Below are 22,185 nucleotides of genomic sequence, written 5' to 3'. Positions count from 1 at the left end.
TGAGCTATGTTAGTGCATCTGAGGCTGGCCCTGTCTCAACGGCTCAGACACAGGACCACACCCCACTGAGACTGATTTTGATGAATGCATCTTGGCACACGCTGCTCACAGTGGAGGCTGTGTCACCGAGCCAGAACTGTCCTCTGAGTTCACATGTGAACAAATGACTTGCCCCACAAACAAGGAGATCCCTGAATACTTTCCAAGTCATGCTGATGAGGAGGCCGGACATGGCAGCTCTCTTTGCCATTGGTTGTGGAGTTGCTGATGCTGAGTACACGTGGCACGATTTGATGCCCTCACCTCCATTTAATGCTTCATACATTATCTCGTGATTTCGAAGGGCTGTTTCTATCACCGGGGATTTGCAGGAGACAAGTTCTGCCTCTTATCAGAGAGCCAAGAACGTTATCTGAACAGCTGCCACCTGCAGAAAGGCTGGTGTCAAACCAAATACACTAGTTGAAGTACCTCTTTTAGGGGAAACAAACACATGTACATGCTCACGTGTGTGTGCGTGCATACACACACTCCTGGAATGAATGATCTGCGAGGCATGAGCCCTGCCACACTAACTGGTATCCTATGGACCTGTCCTCCGTTCCCACCTGATCTTACGGCTGCCTTCCCATCTACAGTAGGACCTGCCCCGATGCTGGTCTTGTGGGCCGGGAGCCCTGGGCAGCAGCTGGGAGAGGGAGGGCTTGGAGAGCAGATGAGCCACTCACTCGGAGGCACTGGTAGCTGCCTTTGAATTCAGGAGAATCCTTTCTTCCCTAGGCAAAGAGGCCTTTATCATAGTCGTGAAGGAGGAAGAGGCAGGTTAAAAAAATAAAATGACACACGGGTTGCTTGTCACAAAGCAGAGGTAGAATAGCTTCCCATTCTCCTCCAGGCTCTGGCCTCAGATGACAGCTCAGCACAAGTGGAATCAAATCAGCCTTTAGCTCTTCTTCTGCACCCCAGCAGCCACAGATACAGCTTCCACTCCAGCTGTCAATCAGGCCGAAGCGCTCGGTAAACGCCCATGATTAGCGCCTTCCTCAACTGGGTGTGTAAATGGAGAATCACAACTCACTCCTCAAAGTAGCTGGAGCCACAAACCCATTAATTTCTACGGAGCCAAATGTAAACAGAAAATGAATGTTCCTGTAGACTCTCCAAATTGTATTTCCCCTGCTAAAATGTTGGGAGGAGGAGGGATATCTTCCTCTCTTACAATGTCTTCCCATATTTGAAATGAGCTGTTTGACATCCAGCCAAATGATTCTCAAAGGGAGACAATGAAAGCCCTGCACCCCCATTTGTCAGTATTTAAGGCTTAATGAACTCTTGGCGCCGTCTTTCCTCCCAGAGCTTCTGTTTGTTATTACTGTTTAAGGTGATCTTTCCAACACTCCGATGTGCCAAGAACCTTCGCTCGTAATCAGAAATATGTATTTATTTACTAGTTGGGTAACCGACAGAGAGGTTTTCTAGAGATTGCCACACTCACTAAGAACTACCACACCCAGCTGCTCTCTTTGTATTTAAATCCCAGGCATTCTCCCGTGAGAGGGGCACTGGGTCCAGCCTGCCCAGCCTGCTCCCGCCTCCATCTCAGAGATAATCTCCCTCAGCTGTGGATGAGTCTGGACCGAGAAGAAGATGCTCAGAGCTCTAAGCCTTTGGGCGCAAAAGATTCTCTACAAATGCACATTCAGAGTAAACAAAACCCATCAGGCCCCTGTAAGAGTACTACGCCTGATTGCACGAAACACATCATGATGGAATCTGCAGTTAGCAAAGTAATTGGCGTTATTACAGCTGATGGGGAATTTCTGATGCTGCCCGAGCTCCCCTTTGAAATAATACTCAGCCATTTAATTTGTCCAGCTCTCGTTTAGCTGATTGCTCTTTTCTGCTGGAGTTTATCAAGAATGAAATGCGCTGTCTCTCCAGATGCCTGCAGGCTGAGATTTCACAGACAGTTCTTTTTTCAGCACTCTTCCCACTTCTCTCATGACCCCATGCCTTAGTCACCTTTCACAAGATGTCAATAATGCAATAGGTCGGAGGCGGCTGAGTCAAACTGATTTAATTCAAAGCTGTGTATTTCTAGTCCCAATTCCAGAGGTACTTGAATGCTCCTGCTATACCATTAAATAATAGTGAAAGACACGCAAAGCTCCAAAGATTTGGTTGTCCTAAAAAAAGGCTCACAAAATTCATTAGCTCCAAAAATAAGACAAGTGATAGAAGCTATCTTTATCATAACCACAAGGCCAGAGGCATTAAAGAAATATCAGAATTTGGATACATGCATTTTTGTTTGGGGGATCTATTTTTACTTCTGATATGCATGCATCCCTAGAATGGGTTCTACAAATATTCATTGAGCATCTACTTTTTGTACACAGATTCTTTATGTTTTTACACAGTGCTCATCTCATCCCCCCATTCTCCACTTTGGCATTTCTGTTCCTAACCAGATGAAGAGTAAGAAAGCCAAATTTAGCCAGCTGTGTTTTCTCACAGTACAAACAAGGCTCACATCTGGGCACAGACTTCTCATTCCTATCAGCAAGCTACTTGCCCTGTCAGCATGTTGACGGTGGACTGCTTACTGGAGACAAGAGTCCTGCAGCCAGGACGGCTCCCTTCTGCAGGTTCCACCTCCATCTGACAGCCCACGGACTCCAGAACCCATATGCTTCTTGAATCAGCTCTTATCTCATCTTTAATATAGAAACAACTGAATTTATGGATATGAAAGTCATCATATAAAATCCCCCCAAAGTCCCCAAACCCTAACACAGTCTCCCTGAACAGCACCCATCCAAATGCACTTTGGTACAATTCCTCACTGATTTTTCTGGGCAATAAATCATTGCGCCTGTGATTCTTTTACAGGGTTGGAGCTGAAGTAGATGTCCAGAATTATGCCGAGGATCACTAGACCCAAGGGAGTTGGTTCAGATGAGGCAATGCTCTGGTGGTTAAAAAAGCTCTTGATGCATTTGTTTAAAGTCATTTTGAACAGAGGTCCCCAACCCTGGTACCAGTGGCCTGTTAGGAACCAGGCCGCAGAGCAGGAGGTGAGCGGCGGGCAAGTGAGCAAAGCTTCATCTGTATTTACTCCCCATTGCTCGCATTACCGCCTGAGCTCCGCCTCCTGTCAGATCTGCGGCTGCATTAGACTCTTATAGGAGCGTGAACCCTACTGTGAACTGCGCGTGCGAGGGATCTAGGTTGTGCACTCTCTGAGAATCTAACGCCTGACTATCTGAGGTGGAGCTGAGGCAGTGATGTTAGCTAGCGCTGGGGAGTGGCTGCAAATACAGATTATCATTGGCAGAGAGGTTTGACTGCACAGACACCATAATAAATCAATTGCTTGCAGACTCATATCAAAACCCTATCAGTGAGTGCCAAGTGAAAACAAGCTCAGGGCTCCCACTTATTCTGCATTATGGTGAGTTGCATAATTATTTCATTATATATTACAATGTAATAATAATAGAAATAAAGTGCACAATAAATGTAATGTGCTTCAATCATCCCAAAACCATCCTGCCCTCTCCGGTCCGTGGAAAAATTGTCTTCCACGAAACCGGTCCCTGGTGCCAAAAAGGTTGGGGACCGCTGATTTTGAACACTTTCTAGCTAGTCCTCATCCATGGGAAAGTGCCGCAGGTGGTAAGGGAAAGAAGCAAGCAACGAAGGCACTTCTTTCTGGGTGTTCTCATGTCCCCGCCAAACGGTTCCTATCTGTCCCTTATCCATCCCATTCATCCTGTCCTCCTCCTTCCTCTTGTAGGGTCATTCTCACAGGGCCAGGCTGTCTACTATTGCTCACTTTGATTGGCAAGTGTCATAAACAAACTAGTGAAAACATCAGGCAAGATCTAGATTTTTTGTTTGTTTTTTATGTTTTTTTTCTTTATTGGTAATCCCAAATTCTAGTTATATTTTCTTGGGAAGCTGCAATTTGTGTTCTGAAGTCTGCTTCAGTGGTCCAGGTTCAATTTCAATATGTAACTTACAAGAATAATAAGAACTACAGCACATATGGAGTGTGTGCTGTATGGAGTGCTTAGCAGATACCAGATACTGTTTTTTGGGCCTATCTATTCAGTCCTCCTCAAAATCCCATGGAACAGGTATCCTTCTTTCACTAAAACAGAATCTGAGCCACATACACATTAAATACTAAATGTGGGCCACACAGCTAATACAGGGCAGACCTGTGATTTCAACTACTAAATGATAAAGTAATGGGAAACGTTCTCTGTGCTAGTTACCGGATACAGAAGGGTGAGAGAGATTCATGTTGTATTCCTAAATAAGCATCAAGTTTTACTATTTATAGTAATAAAGATTACAACAACATCACATAAAGTTTTTCTGTCTCATGAATCATTGGCTTGGGACACGTGTTGGCAACATGGTTCTGTCAGAGGCTGTGATACACATTTTGAAGAAGGCAAGTGATGCAGAAGGAAGATCATGTGCAGAACTGGAGAAGGGGGAGGGGATGGTCATTATCAGGGACATATCAGAATGCTGTGGTGGAGGCTGTCTGCAGACTTGATGCAGGCTCCAAACACAAGTAGACAGATGGCTGGAAGATGCCACTTGAGGTCTGCAAGCTGTTCCACTATGAGGGGCCCCTCTCTTGCAGGGGTCTCCTGATGCCTCTCAATCGACCCATTTGGTCTGGTACAAGATGGTCAGAAAGGGGTTGGGTAGATAGGTAGGAGGCCAGTGAAATGTGAGGCAGACAGTAGGGTTGGAAAGAACTTAAAAATAAAAAGTGAGTGTGCTTATTTGTTGGAGAGGTGGGCCTTTCTCCTCATTAGGCAGGTTTAGAACTATCCTGCTAAAGGGATTTTGAAGAAAATACCTCCTTTCAAGTCCTAAAGGTGGTCTGTGAATTTGTATTTTCTGCATGTGAGTCATTCCTAGCCCTAAAAATGTGTAGAACAAAGTGATGCATCACATTAAAATTTAGACAGGGAAATCTGTAACTCAATCCACTAATAAACACAGATACTTGAGATATATCACAAAGCATCAATGACCCCAAGCCTCAAGTAAGCAGAATTACAGGATGATTTTTAAGAAGCTCAAATTGAAGCCACTTTAGCAGAAGGATGGAAGAGAAAAACAAGAATAGAAAACTAGAAACATGAAGTCAGTGGAAGAAGTCAAAGTGTAATTAAACATTTTGAGTCTCAAGGGATCATAGAGATCATCTAACTCTACACCCTTGCTGCTAAGCATTTTGGTTTGTTTTTGTTTTTGTTTCAGATGAAAACTGTCTTTGAAAGAGAAGAGAATGACATTCAAAGTTAATCATCACTGGTTGGCCTCACTTTGTTTATATTTCTATTCTGAAAAATTGAGTTTAAATCAGATTTTGAGGCTAAATCATATTTGAATATGCTGTCAGGGATAACTTACATTGATTCCTTTGATAAAGGAGAAAAATCTTTCTGCATATGAGGAAGCCCTTCTTCTCCCAACACCCACCTGCCAACCAGCAATTTTCCTGCGTGTGAATTTCTGCATATTAGGTCTGTTTTAAGTTGGACTCACCTGCATGCGGCCCTCAGGTGGTCAGAACATCTTGGGAGAAAAAAAATATTCATTAAAGTCTAAAGAGATTTAGAACTTACTAAGACTTCAGAATATTCCACTGAAATGCCAGACACTCTGGAAACACCTGGAGAACTTCTCTCTTCAGGACTAAATGTCAATACTGGTTTAAAAAAAAAAAAAAAATCTGCTATAAACACTGTCAAGGCAGGCAGTGCAAAAAAGATATACCTGTAGTACGAAGAGGCTGATCTCATGTAAGAAAAGTAATAATGTCAGTTTGGGTTTTAGTACAAAGTATATGTATGCATGTGAACAAATGTTTTTGTTTAAAGTACTCTACTATTGTCACAGATGTCCATGTTAGGTAAGCAAAATAAAGTAGGTTGCCTTAGGAATTATGGGGAAAGATCCATGTTTTATGTAGGTATCCCACAAGTAGCCAAAAAAACACCTTTATGGGTGGAGCCATTTTTTTGAGGGGGAACAGTATTCACAATACAAATATAGTCACATGAGCTCATAGAAGAAGGCAAAAAAACCAAGAGTCGAGATCCTACCCTTTTGATAAAACCAGGAAACTGCATCTGCAATTTTTGGGGAATGACGACATGTTTTTCTTTTTCCCAACCCATATTTATGTATAGTTACTTTGGTAAAATACTACAAAGATAAATTAGTAGGGAAATGATCACATGCTCGGATATCATGGAAACATCAAGTTGCCATAAAAGTTTCTAAACACTCTGTTTTTAGATGCATCTCATTGTGGACCAGTAACACACACTTGACAGGCCAGCACTAGTCTGCAGTCCATGCTCCGAATCGTACTGAATCAGAGAGCAAAGATGCATGGCAAGAGGCAGAGGGCAAGCGTGAAGAAAGGCCTTGAGAAAAAGGTGTGAGTTTACTAAGCAGGACCTTGAGCAAGGAGGACGCGTGGGATCAACCTTGCTCCTGAAGTCAGGGGATGTGGTGCACCAGCCAACCACACACATTCTCTCTTGGGGCAGTGTTGGAAAGCTGGGCCTTTTTGTACATGTCTTAGAGTCCAGAATGTCTAGGTAGCAAGCAGAGGAGGTCATAAACCCAACACCATCACGAGCTAGGTTAAAATACTGGACAAATCTCAACTGTTGAGTGGAAATAGCAGGCGGTGGGCACAGGTGTAGGCTTTATAGAATCCCTGCTTAGCCATACATCCTCTGCCTGGATCCCATTTTCTTCCTCCGTGAAAGGGGAAGAGTAAGCTGTCTGATAAAAGGTTGCTGTGGGTTTAGTCACCAGAGGCAAGTGAAGCGCATGGCACATTCCTGACACTGGGTAGAAGCCATTTGATTGTGGGGTCTTTTATTTTCTCTCCTCTTCAAGACTACCTCTGTGCCTCAGTCTTTATCTAGAAAATGAGGAGACTGATTTAGATTCTGGGGAGCTTCTGAGAACACCTGGAGCTTCTGGACTCCACCCAGACTAATTCAATGGGGTTGGGCCTGGGCTCCTGTAGTTTTCATAAGCTCCCTCGATAATCCCATATGCAGTAAAGGTTGAGAACTGCTACTCTAGGTGTTCTGTCTTGTTCTTTCAATTCTGAAATGAAAGGAGTAAGTAAGCACTGAGAATGGGACTTCCTTATACACTGTTTTGCTTTGGGATGGTTCTTCCCCAAATGGCAAAATAGATACTATATGGCGAGTTCAAAACAAGCCAACCTGTTTTCTCATTGTTGTGTGTCCTAGATGGGAGACTACACCACCTACCTCTGCCTCAACTGGGTTTCCTCTGTAGAAGGGACAACTACCACAACTCTCCATTTGGGAACTGGGGAAGGAAGGGGATGAGAACAACAGAAATGCTTTGCCAAGACGGAAGGATTCAAAATGCTCCACAAAAATTCCCTCTCTTGCTCTGAGATAGATGAATTGCTTTTCCTTGAACAGGCTGAGATCAAGAAAACTCAATATAATACACAAAAGTGAAGCGGAGGCTGCTTGTCCTGGTCTTATCAGTGGTCAGTTTGGGTTTGAATTATCTTAACAATGGTGATAAGCTCTAACTCAAGGTGTCATAGCATAAGAGGTAAAGAACACAGGTGTTGGAGCCAGACTGCCTGGGTTCAAATCGTAATTCTGCCACTTACAGGCTTTGTGACCTTAACTTCTCTGTGATTACTTTTAAAATGAAAATAATATTATTACTGATTTCACAGAGGTTTGTAAGGATTAAATGATGAATAAATGTAAAGTTCAAAGAACACTTTCTGGCATTCAGCTCACTTTTAGTAAGTCTTTGGCATATGTACACTCAATCAAAGGCCGTGTGGACATGTAGTAACACCAACTCCAGCTGAGTCCAACAGGGGCTGGGTGCTCTGGAAAATCCCGAGCTTCCTTTTCCATCTTTATGACTGTTGACTCTGAGCCTGTAGGCAGTGGGTGTGCATGGGAACAGAGTCAGACAATGGGGATTCTGTTCTGAAGGACACTATCAACCCTGCAAGAACAAGCAACCTGGGAACTCAGGGATTTCATGCCTGCATTAAAAATTTCTGGGTTAGGACTCACGGAGCCCAGGATATTTTGCAGATGGTTTAACCCCGTGATGGTCTATGAGTAGAACTGATTGTGGGGCCTGAGGAAAATGGGGTAAGGGTTCTTTCAGGGATGACAAAATCCCCCTCCTTTGAACACTTGGCGATAATCACACTTAATCCTGGAATGAACACAGTACCTTCTCAACCTGTACTTCCTTTATGTTTATGGTCCCCTTATTTCTCCAATCAGCCTAGCAGCTACCAGGTCCACTGATTCTGCCCCTGTACTTTATCTGGCATTCATCCCCTCAGGAACATGTCCACATTGACCCCAGCCCAGTTTCATTCCCTACTACGTCTCACATGGACCAATGGCACAGGCTTATTACTGGATCCCCTCTTCTTTTCATCACACCTACTAACTATGGTATAACCTTCTTGCATCACAGTTGTGACTCTTCCCCATCCTCAAACCTTCAATGGCTACACTGTCCTCAGATGGATGTCACAATCTAAAATCTGGATCCTTATTCAAACATCAACTGTAAAATGTCATGTTAAGATAATCAGAGAAATCTGAACATGGACTGGGCATTAGAAAATATTACTGAATTATTGTTATTTTTATAGGTGTGATAATGGCATTGTGATTGTATTTTTTAAGCCCTTATTTGTTAGAAAAGCTTACTGAATTATTTATGAGTGAAATAACATGATGACTGGGATTTTTAAAAAATAGTCTCCCCAAATTTAAAATTAAAAAATATATATGTATCTGGGAGTATAGATGAAGTAAGATTGGCAAATGGTAATGATTACTGAAGCTGGCCCAGTGGTATGCAGGGAACCGATACACCAACTCTGGAAAGCTGGCTGTCAAAGACTTTGCAAACAGGTTGTTAAACCATTGGCAGCTTAAAGTTGTTCACCATGGGGATATTTACACCACAGAAATCAGCAAATGCTCCAAATCAAGGCTTCTGTAACAATATATTAAAGTTGAATAATAGATAATAAAAGTTGGATAATATATGGAGGTTTATTAAACTATCACGTCTACTTTTGTATAAGTTTGAAAACTTCAATAATAGTTCATTAAAAAAAAAAAAAAGCTCAACTATTTTTCTGGACTTTGGAGACCTCCTGCAATTTGGTCCCAACCTAATTTGCAGCTATATCTTCACCATACTCCCTCTGAACCAGAGTAATTAAAGCATTCCAAGTCTCCAGAACATACCCAAGCATCTCCACCCTTGGTTTGGTCTTCATCTAGGCTTCCCCTGCCCTGGAGTAAGTTCACCGCCTCACTTCCTTCTCACCTATCCTGGCGCACGTACAATGACATCTCTCCCTATAAGACTTCCCTGCTTGCTCTATACAGATATAATTTCTCCTTCTTCTCAATTCTTAAATAATTTAACCTGTACTTTTCTATCAAAAGAAAAGGTTGAATTTACTGTGTGTGGCAGGCATCATGCTAGGTTGCTTTCACAATATTGTCTCACAACAATTTGAGCCTCACAACAATCTGTGGGATAAGCTGCACAGTTTTTTTGCTTGATAAGGAAAATGAGGATTAAAGCCACTAGGTAACTTCCCCAGGTTCACAAAGCTAATAGTAGTGGCAGAACATTCCAGAATTGTCAAAATTCTGGGGAAAAGTCTGCGCAGCAGGGAGCCCCACATAAAGGTCTCCATGGGCGCCTTTGAATGAAATGGCAGCTCAGTGACTGAAAGCCCTGTTTTCTCTGCACTGAAAAATGTTTTTCTGTGTTCTGAGTGACTCTTCTTACCCTTCACTGCAAATGTCCCCTTGGCCATAATAGCAACGGACATTTTAGAAATTCCTTTAAAATGGCGACCCTTTATAGAATAGCTATTACACTTGCCTCCCAAAATCCTGTCATGAGGCATACTTGAAGTAAAACTCAATTTTTCCTGAAGGAAGTATCCTCTCTCCTCTGAGACAGTGAGGCATTTATGAAGCAGGTGAGGACCAAGTCCTTTTGTGGGTGCTCTCCTCTGTGGGGGATGGGTCTTCTCAGGGTTGCTTTCCTAGCACTGTAGCTGGACAGGTGAAACTTGCATCTGAGATTGGGCCCCACGCTACGGTTATTTCTTCCCAGCATCCCCAACCTGGGCCCTTGTAAGCAGATGCTTAAATGCCCATGGGCACACATGGACACTTTACTACAAAATTTAAGCAACATTCACATGCCTGTAGGAACTGAGAGATAAAGAAGAACTAAATGCCAAGAAGCCGTGGATGCTATTTGTATCTTAGATGAGAGCAGAGAATCTAGCACTTGCCTTGGATTCCTCCTGGAGCGCTCAGCCTGCAAAAGGAATGGAATGTCTAGCAAGAGGGGCGTGGTAAATAAATGATGGTACTAGCAAGTGGACAAAAATAGCCAGTTGCTAGAAGATTTTCCAGTGACATGAAAAGCATGCAAACAAGCAAAAAAGAAGGTTAAAAAAAGCATATAAAATATGATTATCAATTTTTTAAAAAATCCCATAGATGTGTATGTCTATGTACAATAACTATTGTAAGACTATACCCCAAAATGTCATTATAAATATTTCTGGGGTGCAAAGAGATTTTTTTTATTTTCTTATATTTTCCAAATTTCTTCTTTTTAGTTAATTTTTATAGTTAACATCCATCACCACACAGAACTACATTTTTTTTTCTTGTGATGAGAACTTTCAAGACCTACTCTTTTAATAACTTTCAAATATACAGTACAGTACTATTAACTATAGTCACCATGCTGTACATTACACCCCCAGGACTTATTTATTTTATAACTAGAAGTTTGTACATTTTGACCACCTTCACACATTCCAAAGTCTCTAGTGAACACTTATAGCTCTTAAACTGAGGAGAAAAAAAAAGAGTAAAAATAAAATGAAGAAGAAATCATACGATTGTGGGGCTTCTACTAAGGGAGTGAGATGCCTCTTTTTATTCCTTTTGGGGATGGAGAGAGATGGTCTGGCAAAGGGAGATGAGGGTCCTCATTTCTAATCATCCGAAGACAAGAAAAGAGGAGACTCAAGTGTGTTCATTCCTTTAAAGTCAGGAAGAACAAGGCGTTGGAAAATGAATGATGTGTTTTGGGGAGAACCAAGTGGAAGAGAAGAGTGTGGGTGACTTAGGTGTGAATTTCAGGAGCATTTCCATTTGTGCTTTTTAAACCTGCTGAGACTAGTAGCCTACGGTCAGACAGTTCTCCCCGTGTGGCTCAGAAGCCAAGCTCGCTGGCCTGGGAGAACTCCCACCGCTAATGTACGGGCCGTAGAATCGCAGCATTGGGCTCTACCTTCAAAGTAATGTGTTTATTTCTAGGAATGAACCTGGTGTCTTTACAAACCAATAATCACAGGGAGAAAGGCTGATAGTCACTTCCTTACCCTCCTCTTCTCTATCTGGATGCAGAAAGGAGAAGAGAGACAAGGAGAGGCCAGCCTCATACAATCACCCCTCTCCACACTTTCAAAGTGGAGGGGCAGCAAAGATTAGGGAGGAAATCATGACTATTTTCCTTAAGAGGCTGCAGCAGGACGGGCTTCAAGGGAAAAAAAAAAAAAAGACAAAAACTTTTCCATGCAAGTGGTGAATGTGGACTGTGTGAAAGCTGACAGGCCCACTGACAGTGAGCCCAGGGAGGGGCCCTCAGCAAGTTCCCTCCTGAAAGTCAGTGACAGTTCCTGGAAGGGAACACGACCATGAATGATTGTGGACATCAGGATGCCTGGGGCTCAGTTTCACCTGAAACCCGAAGAGAGAAGGGAAAATGACAACAGAAGCCAACGATGTGGTGCAGTGGGGCCAGAAGGAGACAGCCCCAAGCATGTGGGCAGTGCTCTGTTTCTCTTTGGAAAAGCACCCGAGAGGGTGGTGTTGACTAGGTGTTGACACATCCGGGCCTTTTTGATTCAGGAACGACACTGCAGAACTGACTTTTTGATCTGGGTACTACACTCTAGCCACAAGGTTCCAGGGCCTCCTGGCCTCGGGAACATGCATCCTGAGGAGTGAAAAATATGCATTTATATTCCAGCCTTGGGGGGATGACACACAAATGGAATAATGTGGAAAGGTCAGACGGAAGCAGGGGAGTGAGCCATCTGTACCAACCACCTGCGGGGTTATCTGTGGGGAGGGCAGGGAAGCTGCCTTTCTAGGATCATGGCCTCAAATGCTGTGGACAGACCCCCAATATACCTAACTTAATAGTTCATTTTAAATCTAATATCTTTAGAAATGTGGCTCAAAAAACATGAAGAGAATATGATCAAGTCAGAAACAATGTCAAAACCACACACACACACACACACACACACACACACACACACACACCCCTTCCATAAAATCAGTCTCCACTATGTAACCTTTTCAAGCCACAAAACAACATCACACAGAGCCTTTTTTCCCTTTATTTGTATAAATTTCCAGAGAAAAATAAATATTTAGCTGAGATAAATATTTATCCCACTGCATTGTGAGAGTAGGTATGGAGGTAGGTGGGATATGGGTAAATGCTGATTGTCTTTTGTTTTTGTTTTATATTCCCTGAGCTCACCTGAAAGTTTGTGTGAGTTATATGAATAAGTACTTGAATAAATTGTCAGTTTTCAGTATTGTCAAAAGGCTTCCTTACTATCTATTTTTAAAACCTCATTGCATCCTGACAGAAGGATCAACAAGCTGTGATCAAAATACCCCAAACCGTACATGGATTTATCTTTGACTCTCACCAACGGGGCCCTTTATTTTGTTCATTCTCTCCCTCAAGCCTCTTGCTCCACTCCCATTCTGGTTCTTAGCTCTCTGAGTGGTCTGGGGCCTCTTCTCCCCAGGACTTGGGGTCTCAGCACCACACATGGGAGAAGTGTAGTGAGGGTACAGTGAGTTCTTGGATGTAAAACATATTTAAAGGAGAAAATATCCCCAAGTATATGGAATTATTGTTATTAGAAATTACCTGCTCTGCCCTTGGGAGTCTCTGCAGAGGTGCAGCAGGTGGGGCCTTGGGCAGCACTGAGTTGGGGAGTGACAGGAAGTTTCCTATTGAAAGGGGGACAGAGGAAGGGATGGAGCATCTCAGCTCTTGCTCTTGGATTTACCTGTCTTTGCATACACACTCTATCTACACTAGGATCCGTGGGGAACACAAGGAATTTGTGTCTGTCGTGCATTTGTTGTGTGTGTGTGCTGGTGGTTATGCATTTGTGTGGAGACAGTAAGCTCCCTTCCAAAGACAGGGAAGGTGATTTTCCATCTTCACCACTGCCAGGGAGGTCCCCAGAGAGCCCTTTCTTGTGCCTCTTGTGGTTTGTTCATAGTGACCTCCAAAAAGCATTCTGGCCAGAGATAAAAATGGCTCGTTTCCTAACCAAGATCAGCAAAACTCAACCATCTGCCTCTGCAGAAGTCTGAGATTAACCTGGCTGCCAGACCATGTCTACAAGGCATTTGCTCACAAAGATTCCACAAATGTGAGTATCCTGTCCCAATGAGGAGAAATTCAGGAGAGAACCCCGCCCTCTACCTCCTTGGTTTAGCACTTTCCTGAGCTGAATCACCTACCACCACGCTTTCCAAGCAGCTTGGTCTACAGTCTTGCGTACTATAAAATATTAAAGATGCAGAAAGAGGTTGTTTTGCTCATGATGAGGTGGGAGGAGCCAGAGGGAGAGGACAAACTACCAAGTCATTGTCAAGGTTGGTTCCTTAAGTCAGAGAAGCTGGAAATCCAAGGTGGGGGGTTTGTGCCCTGGTGCCAACTTCGTTTGCTCCCAATTCATAAAAGGATCAGTGGAACTTACCTGTGGCTGAAATCCTTTGAGGTCGCTGGCTGCAAGGTCACTGGCTGTGAGGAGCTGGAAAAGAACAAAGTAGTCTTCCTTAGTGATACTTCTTACACTTTGCATACAGTGTCCCCAGAACAACTGATCGGCAATGGACTCACCAGAGCCCAGATCTGGAGCTAAAGCAGCAGAATCACAGAAGGCAAACGCGGTGCTTCTGGGATAGGAGCCTGGACTGAATGGCCTTCTCACCTTGTGTCTACTCTATCTCTGACTATCCCTGTTGCCCTCTCATACCTTCTTTCTAGGTGCCACTAATTCTTCAGAGTCTTAAGTTAGGGATCATGAACTATGGATGGACTCCAGCAAGTCCACAGACCCCCTGAGATTTTAAGTACAAATTACGTGTGAATCCATACACTTCCTTAGGGAGAAGGTCCCTGACTTCTTTTCTACTATCAAATTATTCTGTGATACGACAAGTAAAAGAGACAGTTAAAGGCTCATCTCTTCTGGGAGGGCTGTTGCTTCTTCTTCTTCTTCTTCTTCTTTTTTTAAACTCAGACCAGTGAAAATGACCCTTTACTCTCCCCAGCTGCACATGACTCAGTTTCCCTTTATCGTACATTGCCTTTGATTTTATATGTTATTGAGGTATTCATAGCTTATGCCTCCAACTATTATGCACAATGTTAGATGAGAGTCAGGTTATGTATTTTCTGTATCTCTGTGTTTAATCAATATTAAAGGGTAAAGTTAAGGTTTTAATATTTTGCATGCTCTCCAGAAAGCACCCAATGGAATCATAAAATAAATTAATAAAATAATCACGTTCTTTATTGTTGCTCAAAAATGCTGGGAAAGTGGGATAAAGAGAATAAAAGGCAGATGCTTATTTTGATTCAAGGAGTGTGACCGCTAGCTTTGTTAGGACTGGAGAGCGTTTGTGAAAACTAGGAAAGATTTCATATTTGCTGTAACAATATTTTGTTTGGTTCAAGAAAGAGAGGAAGTCACGCTGGGCTGTAGTGCCTCCAGCCCTCAGAAAAGCTCACCTGGGCTCCCTAGCTTCTCTCAATGACTTTGCCAAAAATGACGCACAAAGTGTGTAAACTCTGGGATGGAGCAGGAAGGAGGTAGAGAATGTACCTCTCTCCCCACACCCAGGCCTGCAGGCAGGATTCCCCAAGTGGCATTTGCCTGGAAAGGTGACACCATCCCGAGAGAGAGCCAGCTCAGCCCCTGACTGCAGACACAGCCAAGCAACAAGCCATGAGGGTACCTGACGAGACACTGGGGGCTGAACATAATTATGCAGCATCTCTGCCTTCAAGGGACATACAATTTGGTCCAAGGGTAAGACACGCATGTGTCAGTATGAGCAGAGTGTAGTAGGGTGTTAGTGTCAAACTGTGAACAACATAAGGCAAGAAAGCTCAGGGTAGGGTTGCTGAAATAAGATGGAGTTTGAACTGAGCCTTGAAAATGGACGGGTGGCAAGGCGGGGAGCTGCTTCAGGTCGGCAGTGGGGAGAAGACATGGAAAAGGGGTTTACCAACCCCAGCACAGCTCCCTTTGCGTCTGTTCTCTGCCAGCTGCGGCATGCATTAAGGAGGGAGGGAGGGAATCATGACACATCGAGGATCGCCTGGGTGCCCAGCGCAGTGGTTGCTGCCTTATAGAATTTTTATTTTTTAATCTTCATAACTCCCTCATGAAATAGAAAGTACCTCCACTTTATGGATGGGAAAATTGAGACTTATGGAGGTTAGAAAACCTTTTTTAAGTCACACAGGTAGAACACATATTTGGGATTTAAATCCAACAGTATATTATCCCAAAGCTTATCCTCTTTCTCCTTTAACATGATGCCTCTGGTGGAGGCACACTGGAGATAATTTGTTGAGGAGACATGACATAGGAAAAAACATGAGTGCCAGACTGTTAGTCAAATGAGCCACAGGCAGGAACATAAAATGTGTGTCCCTATGAATGACCCTTAACTAACCCTTCCTTTCAGATACTATTTTATTTAATTGGTAACAACAATCCACTTTTCAGGACTTGTCAATATGGCCTAGGGCCTCTGATTCAAGCGCAGGTTGGGATGGAGCTGGGGAGGAGGGACAGACAGGCTGGGGTGATGTATGGGCATGGGAGTGATCTCTGCAAGAACAGGGCCACAGACATGTGTTAGCGTATAGGACTCAGGTCTCAAACTCTCCAGGCCCTGGAAGTCCAGCTGGCAGGGACTCTTCTACTGCGCTTTCACGAAGTTCACCAGGCAGACAGCAGAAGTAAGACCCAAATATCTAGTTCTTCCCAGTTCTGAGATGCTGCAACAGAAAATAAACCACAAGGGTGTTCATGGCATCTTAGCATATGCGCTATTCCCTCACGTTAGTGGTTTGGGATTGAGAAATGACCATATCCACTTTGAATGGAAATAAAGATACAGACTTTTTGGTTATTATTCCTTGTGTCCCCTGCTCAACAAAGTTAGGATCTATCCCATCCTCCCTGGAAAACTTACATCTTACATCCTCTTTCCCTTCTCTTAAGCAGAAGAAAGATGCATGCAATTTAGTTCTTTTTTTTTTTTTTTGCGGGGGAGAGGTGGTGGCGTGCCTTGCATCATGCGGGATCTTAGTTCCCCGACCAGGGATCGAACCCGTGCCCCCTGCAGTGGAAGCACGAAGTCCTAACCACTGGATCGCCAGGGAATTCCCGCAATTTAGGTCTTAATTATTTAAACTTCTCTTTTGCATATACTTTGTATTTTCCTTTTTTCGCCTAACAAGCCCATGCCCAACAAGACCATGGTTTATAAAAATCTTACATAATTTCTGCATTTCTCAAAGTGTTAAGAAGAATCTGGACAAACAATTAGTCATTAAGTACCTGTTGGTCAAATGACTTACAAGAAAAGTGGGGAATATTGTCAAACTAGAGGTGAGGACTAGAATGACTAAATTACTGAGAAGTGTGAGAGACAGCTTATGACATCTTCCAAGTTGACAAGAGGAAAAGACACCTAGAATGCTCAGCACCTAGAGCATTTCCTGCATGAAATAGCATTCAAATATCTGAATGAATTAATCAGCAGGGGAGACTGAGGCATGGCAGAGAAGAGATGAGAATGTGCTTCCACAAATCACTGCCCTAAAAAGCACTGATCCAGACCCTGTCCAAACTGTCCCCACCCCCCACCCCCTGACCAGACCCCTTCCTCATTCTGTCCCACAGAAAAAGAGTTCACTGCTCAGACCATCCTAGCTGTGTGGGGAGGGATCCAGGACAGGGAAGCGAAGAGGGAGGAAATGCATTCCGCCGTGGCTCTGGGGACTGCAGTCAGGTTGCAGTTAATGAAAAGGATCCTGCCTTTTCCCAGTATGGCTAAATGTCTGCACTGCTCCCAGTAAAAGGGTTGGGTGGGTGTGGGGGAGAAGGGCAGACAGAATTACATTTAAAAGGCAAAGGAAGGAGAAAATTCTTTCATCTCCCTGGTGGAGCTGGGCAGCATCCTGGGGCCCTGTCTCAAACCATTCTCATTCCTGACACGTCTCCCTGCTCTCTGGAACAGTCCACATTCAGAATATTATGATGATGACCCTGCTTTCCATTTTTGAGGAGCTGCAGTTTCTCTCTCGGCGCAAGTTCAATTTTTTTTCTTGGTCTCTCCAAGCCCAAAGGGCAGGCTGGGGAGCAGGGGGAAGATGCAGGAAGCTGTGGGACCCTCGGGTGAGAGAAATACGTTCAGCTTCACAAGCAGAGGCGTTCTGCTGGCATTCCTCTCACACCCAGCTTCCTGAACGGGATTCTCCCTTTGCTTCCCACACCACCGTAAGTCACCCCCAGCACAGCTGCAGCCAGCTGCAGCATCCTGGGACCTCCATGGGCCTCAGACTGCCCCTCAAATAGCTTCTTTTTCACCTGCTAAATTCTACAGCTTCCAGAGCTTCCTTCAAAAGAGGGGAGGAAGCTGCTCCATTTTCCTCCGTGTCCTCCAGCCCCAGGAGTATCACTTCCCCTCTTCTGGCCCCTCATCAAAAGGACACACTGCATCCGGGAAGGGAGTCCCTGACATAAAATGGGGAGTGGGGGGGGCGGGCTCATGCTGGACATCTGGCTGAAAGGATCCCAGCCTTGTAGACATGCAGCTGGACACACTGAAGCCCGGCTGTGATAGGGATCCTCTAGGTTATTTGCTCTTCTCAAATATTCCCTCCCCGTGGGCCAGAAAAGTAGATGACAACATGGGAGATGGACGGATGGGTGGATGGGTGGAGGCAGTGGTAGGCAGGTACACAGATAAAGAAAACAGAGCAAAGACGGCTTTGGGGAAAACAAACGACCCTATTTCAAATTTCCCTTAAAGACACCATCCTTTCATCAAATACACTTTTTACCTCACCTGTCCTCTTTTCAATCTGTTCTCCTTTCCCTTTTCTATTTTGTAGAAAATGGATTTTTTTCCCCCTCTTTATTTTGTGAAGTGTCACTTGCTTCTTACTTTGGCCACAGGATGGAACATGAACCACATCCCACCCCAATCCCTCAAATGACAAAACAGTTGGGGACAGCCTGTGTGGAAGGCAGCATCCCAGCAAGGGAGATAAACACCCAATTATGTGTGTGATCGGGGTTGTTAGAAACCAACTAGAAACTGAGGCCCAGAAAGAGTAAGTGGCTTACCCAGTGAAAAAGCAGAAACAACAAAGCCAACCATATGCAGGCAACCCAAAGAAAGTTTTAGATGACCTAACACCTGGGGACTGGGAGATTCAAATCGGGAGGGGAGAGTGGCCGGGGTTAAGACAGAGAAAAGGAAAAAAAAACTAAGAAAGAAAGCTTGGTTTCTACGAAGCAACAGGCTCTGGAACCACCAACCATGAGTGAGCCTGCAATAGAGTTCCAGGAACACAGAAGGAAATGTGGAAATTGAATTGAGGGAGGTAAAATGGAACCGACATGTTGCTATTCCTCACAGGATGATGACTGGAACACTGCTGTACAAAAGTCAGACTCAGAGGGAGAAAACTCATGCCTTGGCCCTGGGTCTGCCTCCACTCACTGTGGGATCTGTTTTGGGGTCACTTCCCCTATTCAGGTCTTGTTTTACCACCTATAAAATGAATTCCGTGTTCCCTCTGGCCCCACACTTCCAGTACCCCAGTGTGTCTCTCTTACCTCAGGGATAAAAGAGATGGAACAGACTCTATCTAGTCTCCTCTCTCTCTTTTTTCCTGGAACTTTTCCCCACAAAACACTTCTAAGAGGTTGTCTACATTCTGTGGAGGAATTTCTAATCAGAAGGACAGATGGGAGGGCAATGAGATAGTCTTGTACTGTGTCTCTATTATTGGTGTGCAAACAGGAATTTAGAGAGTGGTCACTCAGGCTGCTACACGGGGTCACCATCCCAGGGAGGCCGCAGTCACATCCACATCCAAGCTAAAGGTAAACAACCTTACAATTTGGAAAGCATTAGTTCTAACCGCCAAAGCATTTAGGGTGGCTGACGCAGGGGCCAGGCAGCCAGTTTCCTCCCAGCCTAAGAAGTAAGTTACACACTCGAAGTGGCCATCCTAGCTGGGCTGAGTGTCCTTTTGTTAAATCCCCTCACTCTCATGGAATTTTAAAGGTTAAACCTGAAACCACTGATACCTCCAGTCTTAGTTTTAGGTTCTCTTCCAAAGAGCAACAAGGATGGCTAATAATAATTGAATATAACTCTAAGCAAGCCTAGTCTTGATTGCTTATATTTTTCTTGTATTATCTTTTAAATAATGGGGTTCTAATATTTATAGGTGAGATTTGTAACAAATTCCCCTAGACATGTAGCCAAAAGAGCTTATACATTTTCTTTAAAGACTCCATGTGTGATCTTGCAAGATCACACATATAACCTATGTTCTTAGAGTGGTATGTATATTTGGTTGTTGTCCAAGACACAGCTATTTCAACTTCTGGGTGAGAATGTATTTAACCCTTCTTGCAGATTAGAGCTATACGTATCGAGCTTAATGAAAGAAGAGGCCTCTGAATGCCCTAATCTAGAACTCACTGAGACAAGAAGTCTTGTTTTATGTTATTTGAAGCTGGTGAACCTACAGAAGTTCACCCTGCACTTTTTGAACTTCCCAGTAAAATTCTTTGTAAATGTCTTGTTCTGCAGACAAAGGAAACTGGATTTCATGGATGGAGGGCATCTTGTGTGGTGTTGGGTGGGAAGTTTACAGAGGTAAACCTCGTATAAACTGGTGACATGAATGTTCATATCCTCATTTATTATGCATTTTGGTAAAAAGTAGCTCAAGCAGCTTAAGTCGTTTCTGAGGTTACACCATTTGTAGGTGGTAGGGAGGCACAGGACCCTGGTTTGGTGGATGCGTGTTCCCTTTCACTACATCATAATACTCCATGAGCCCCACTATTTTTGGAATGTATATTAATAGAGGTTTTATCAGGTCCTATATGATGCCTCTGATGTTTCAAAATGAACCATGCATAGGAAACATATAGAAGAGTGGTGTTCAAACTGTGCTCTAAGGAGCCCATCCCACTTTAGCCAGAACAGCACACCTCTTACTGGCATTTTATATTGGACTTCCATTTAAGATCTATTTGATTTAAAACTTTATAAAAAATAAAATTGGAAAATGCTTATCTTAAAAGAGAAGGCCCCTACATAGGTGAAGAAGCCACTCCCAGTGCTAACAGAATATACCTGGGGGAAGAGAATTAACCAGCTCACCTCTCTAAAGATGCTAAGACAGTCATCTCTTACTAGGATTGGAATGGATGCATGAACAGACCTCATTTTTAAGAACACAGCTTTTAATACTTGCCATGAGTTATTCATCGGGAAAATGCTTTCTCTCCTTTTCTTTCCATTTTCTGCAAGCAGTGATGTCTATTCTTTTCATCTGAAATTCAGCAAACTATACACTTAAGAAAGCATAGCTAACTTACCAGGAAAGAAAGGAGCTAGAGATGTGTTGCTTCTCAGGAGTAGAATCTGGGCTGTAGGTTCTTTCCTTCGAACAAAATGCAAAATTCACATTCCATTGGAAGCATCTGTGGGCTGTTCCCAAAGTCAGTAAAAGGCCAGTAAAGGAGGTTCCCACACTGAACATACGCCAAGAAAAGCTGGATACTGGGGAGAATCCATCCTCATCTCTGCCTTCTCATCATGTACTGAATTTCTGCTTAGAACTGACCAGATGATCTGCTTGCTTGGCTCCAAGACTAGTATTAAAGCTTTCTAATGCATCCCCTTGGCAAATCCAAGGAAATTGATTTACACCCCTGGGCTCACTCAGCAGCAGAGAATGGAAAAGTCAGAAGGTGCTTGCTTCAGAGAGTATCTGAGCACTGGAGTCAAAAGCTTGGCTCCTCAGCTCAGTGTAGCCAATTTGGCTGAGAATCTGGGTCCCTCGGGCCAAATCTAGAGCAATTAATCACAATTACAGGTGAATATCAAAAAGGGATAAAGTCAAGCTGCACCCAGTGATAGCTCGCCTTATAGCTGAAGGTAGCCACAGCTTTTGTAAAGCCTCAGGTAAAGTGGAAGGATCTCCTCCTTTGAAAGCCTACCCTGAACTCTTGGCAATTATAATATAAAAAAATAATTGATTTTTCAGGACGTACTTTTGCCTGTTATTGTACCAGGTAGATGCTTTAACTCTATTATTCCTCTTAATCTTCACATTATTAATGCAGGTTAGTATTATTTTCACCAGTTCACAGTTGAGCAAACTAAGGATCGAATCCGTTAACTAATTTGTCCAGGGTTATAGCGGCAAAAAGTGGCAGAACTGGAATTTGAACATAGCTCCAAATCCTGACAAGTCCAGTCCTCTAAGGCACCCATGACCCCCTCAGGAATCCCTAAATGGAGTGGTGCTTTCTCCCTCCCTACTCTGTCAGGGAGTCATCCCTGGCACAGGGACATTGGAACCACTGCCAGCCAGGCCCTAGATGACCCACCGTGCAGGTAGGATCCAGGCTTCCCACTTCCCATCAGCCCCAGGCAGGCTCACAGTGTAGGGATCTAAGTAACATCTTGATCTTCTCCTCACATTTCTCTGAACTCAAGTTGACTTTTTTCAAAGAAGCTTCGTTCCTGAACCCTGGCTGACCAAGGACTCACTAGAGTCTGCACTGTACGCTGTGTGCTAATCATCAGGTGGATATTCTCTCCCTAATCAAGTTTACCTCCTCTGCCTCCCTTCCTGCTTTCCTTCCTTCCTTCC

At 43.8% G+C, this 22,185-nt stretch overlaps 1 protein-coding gene across 6 annotated transcripts in view; it reads right to left on the bottom strand.

The window, feature by feature from the left end:
• Positions 1-22,185, bottom strand: part of SETBP1 (SET binding protein 1) — a 383,487-nt gene that overhangs the window by 173,108 nt on the left and 188,194 nt on the right. For all 6 annotated transcript variants that reach the window (XR_009497227.1, XM_059894183.1, XM_059894185.1 and 3 more), the window contains exon 3: positions 13,946-13,999. Coding sequence is in view for 5 of the 6 variants with exons in the window: in XM_059894183.1 (XP_059750166.1) it covers positions 13,946-13,999 (54 nt within the window). In the remaining variant the exon portion in view is untranslated. The remainder of the gene's footprint in view (positions 1-13,945; positions 14,000-22,185) is intronic.

The sequence above is a fragment of the Balaenoptera ricei genome, chromosome 14 (genome assembly GCF_028023285.1).
Source record: "Balaenoptera ricei isolate mBalRic1 chromosome 14, mBalRic1.hap2, whole genome shotgun sequence".
Taxonomy (NCBI): domain Eukaryota; kingdom Metazoa; phylum Chordata; class Mammalia; order Artiodactyla; family Balaenopteridae; genus Balaenoptera; species Balaenoptera ricei.
Note: the sequence above shows the minus strand (reverse complement) of the source record. Positions and strands in the feature narration are given on the sequence as shown.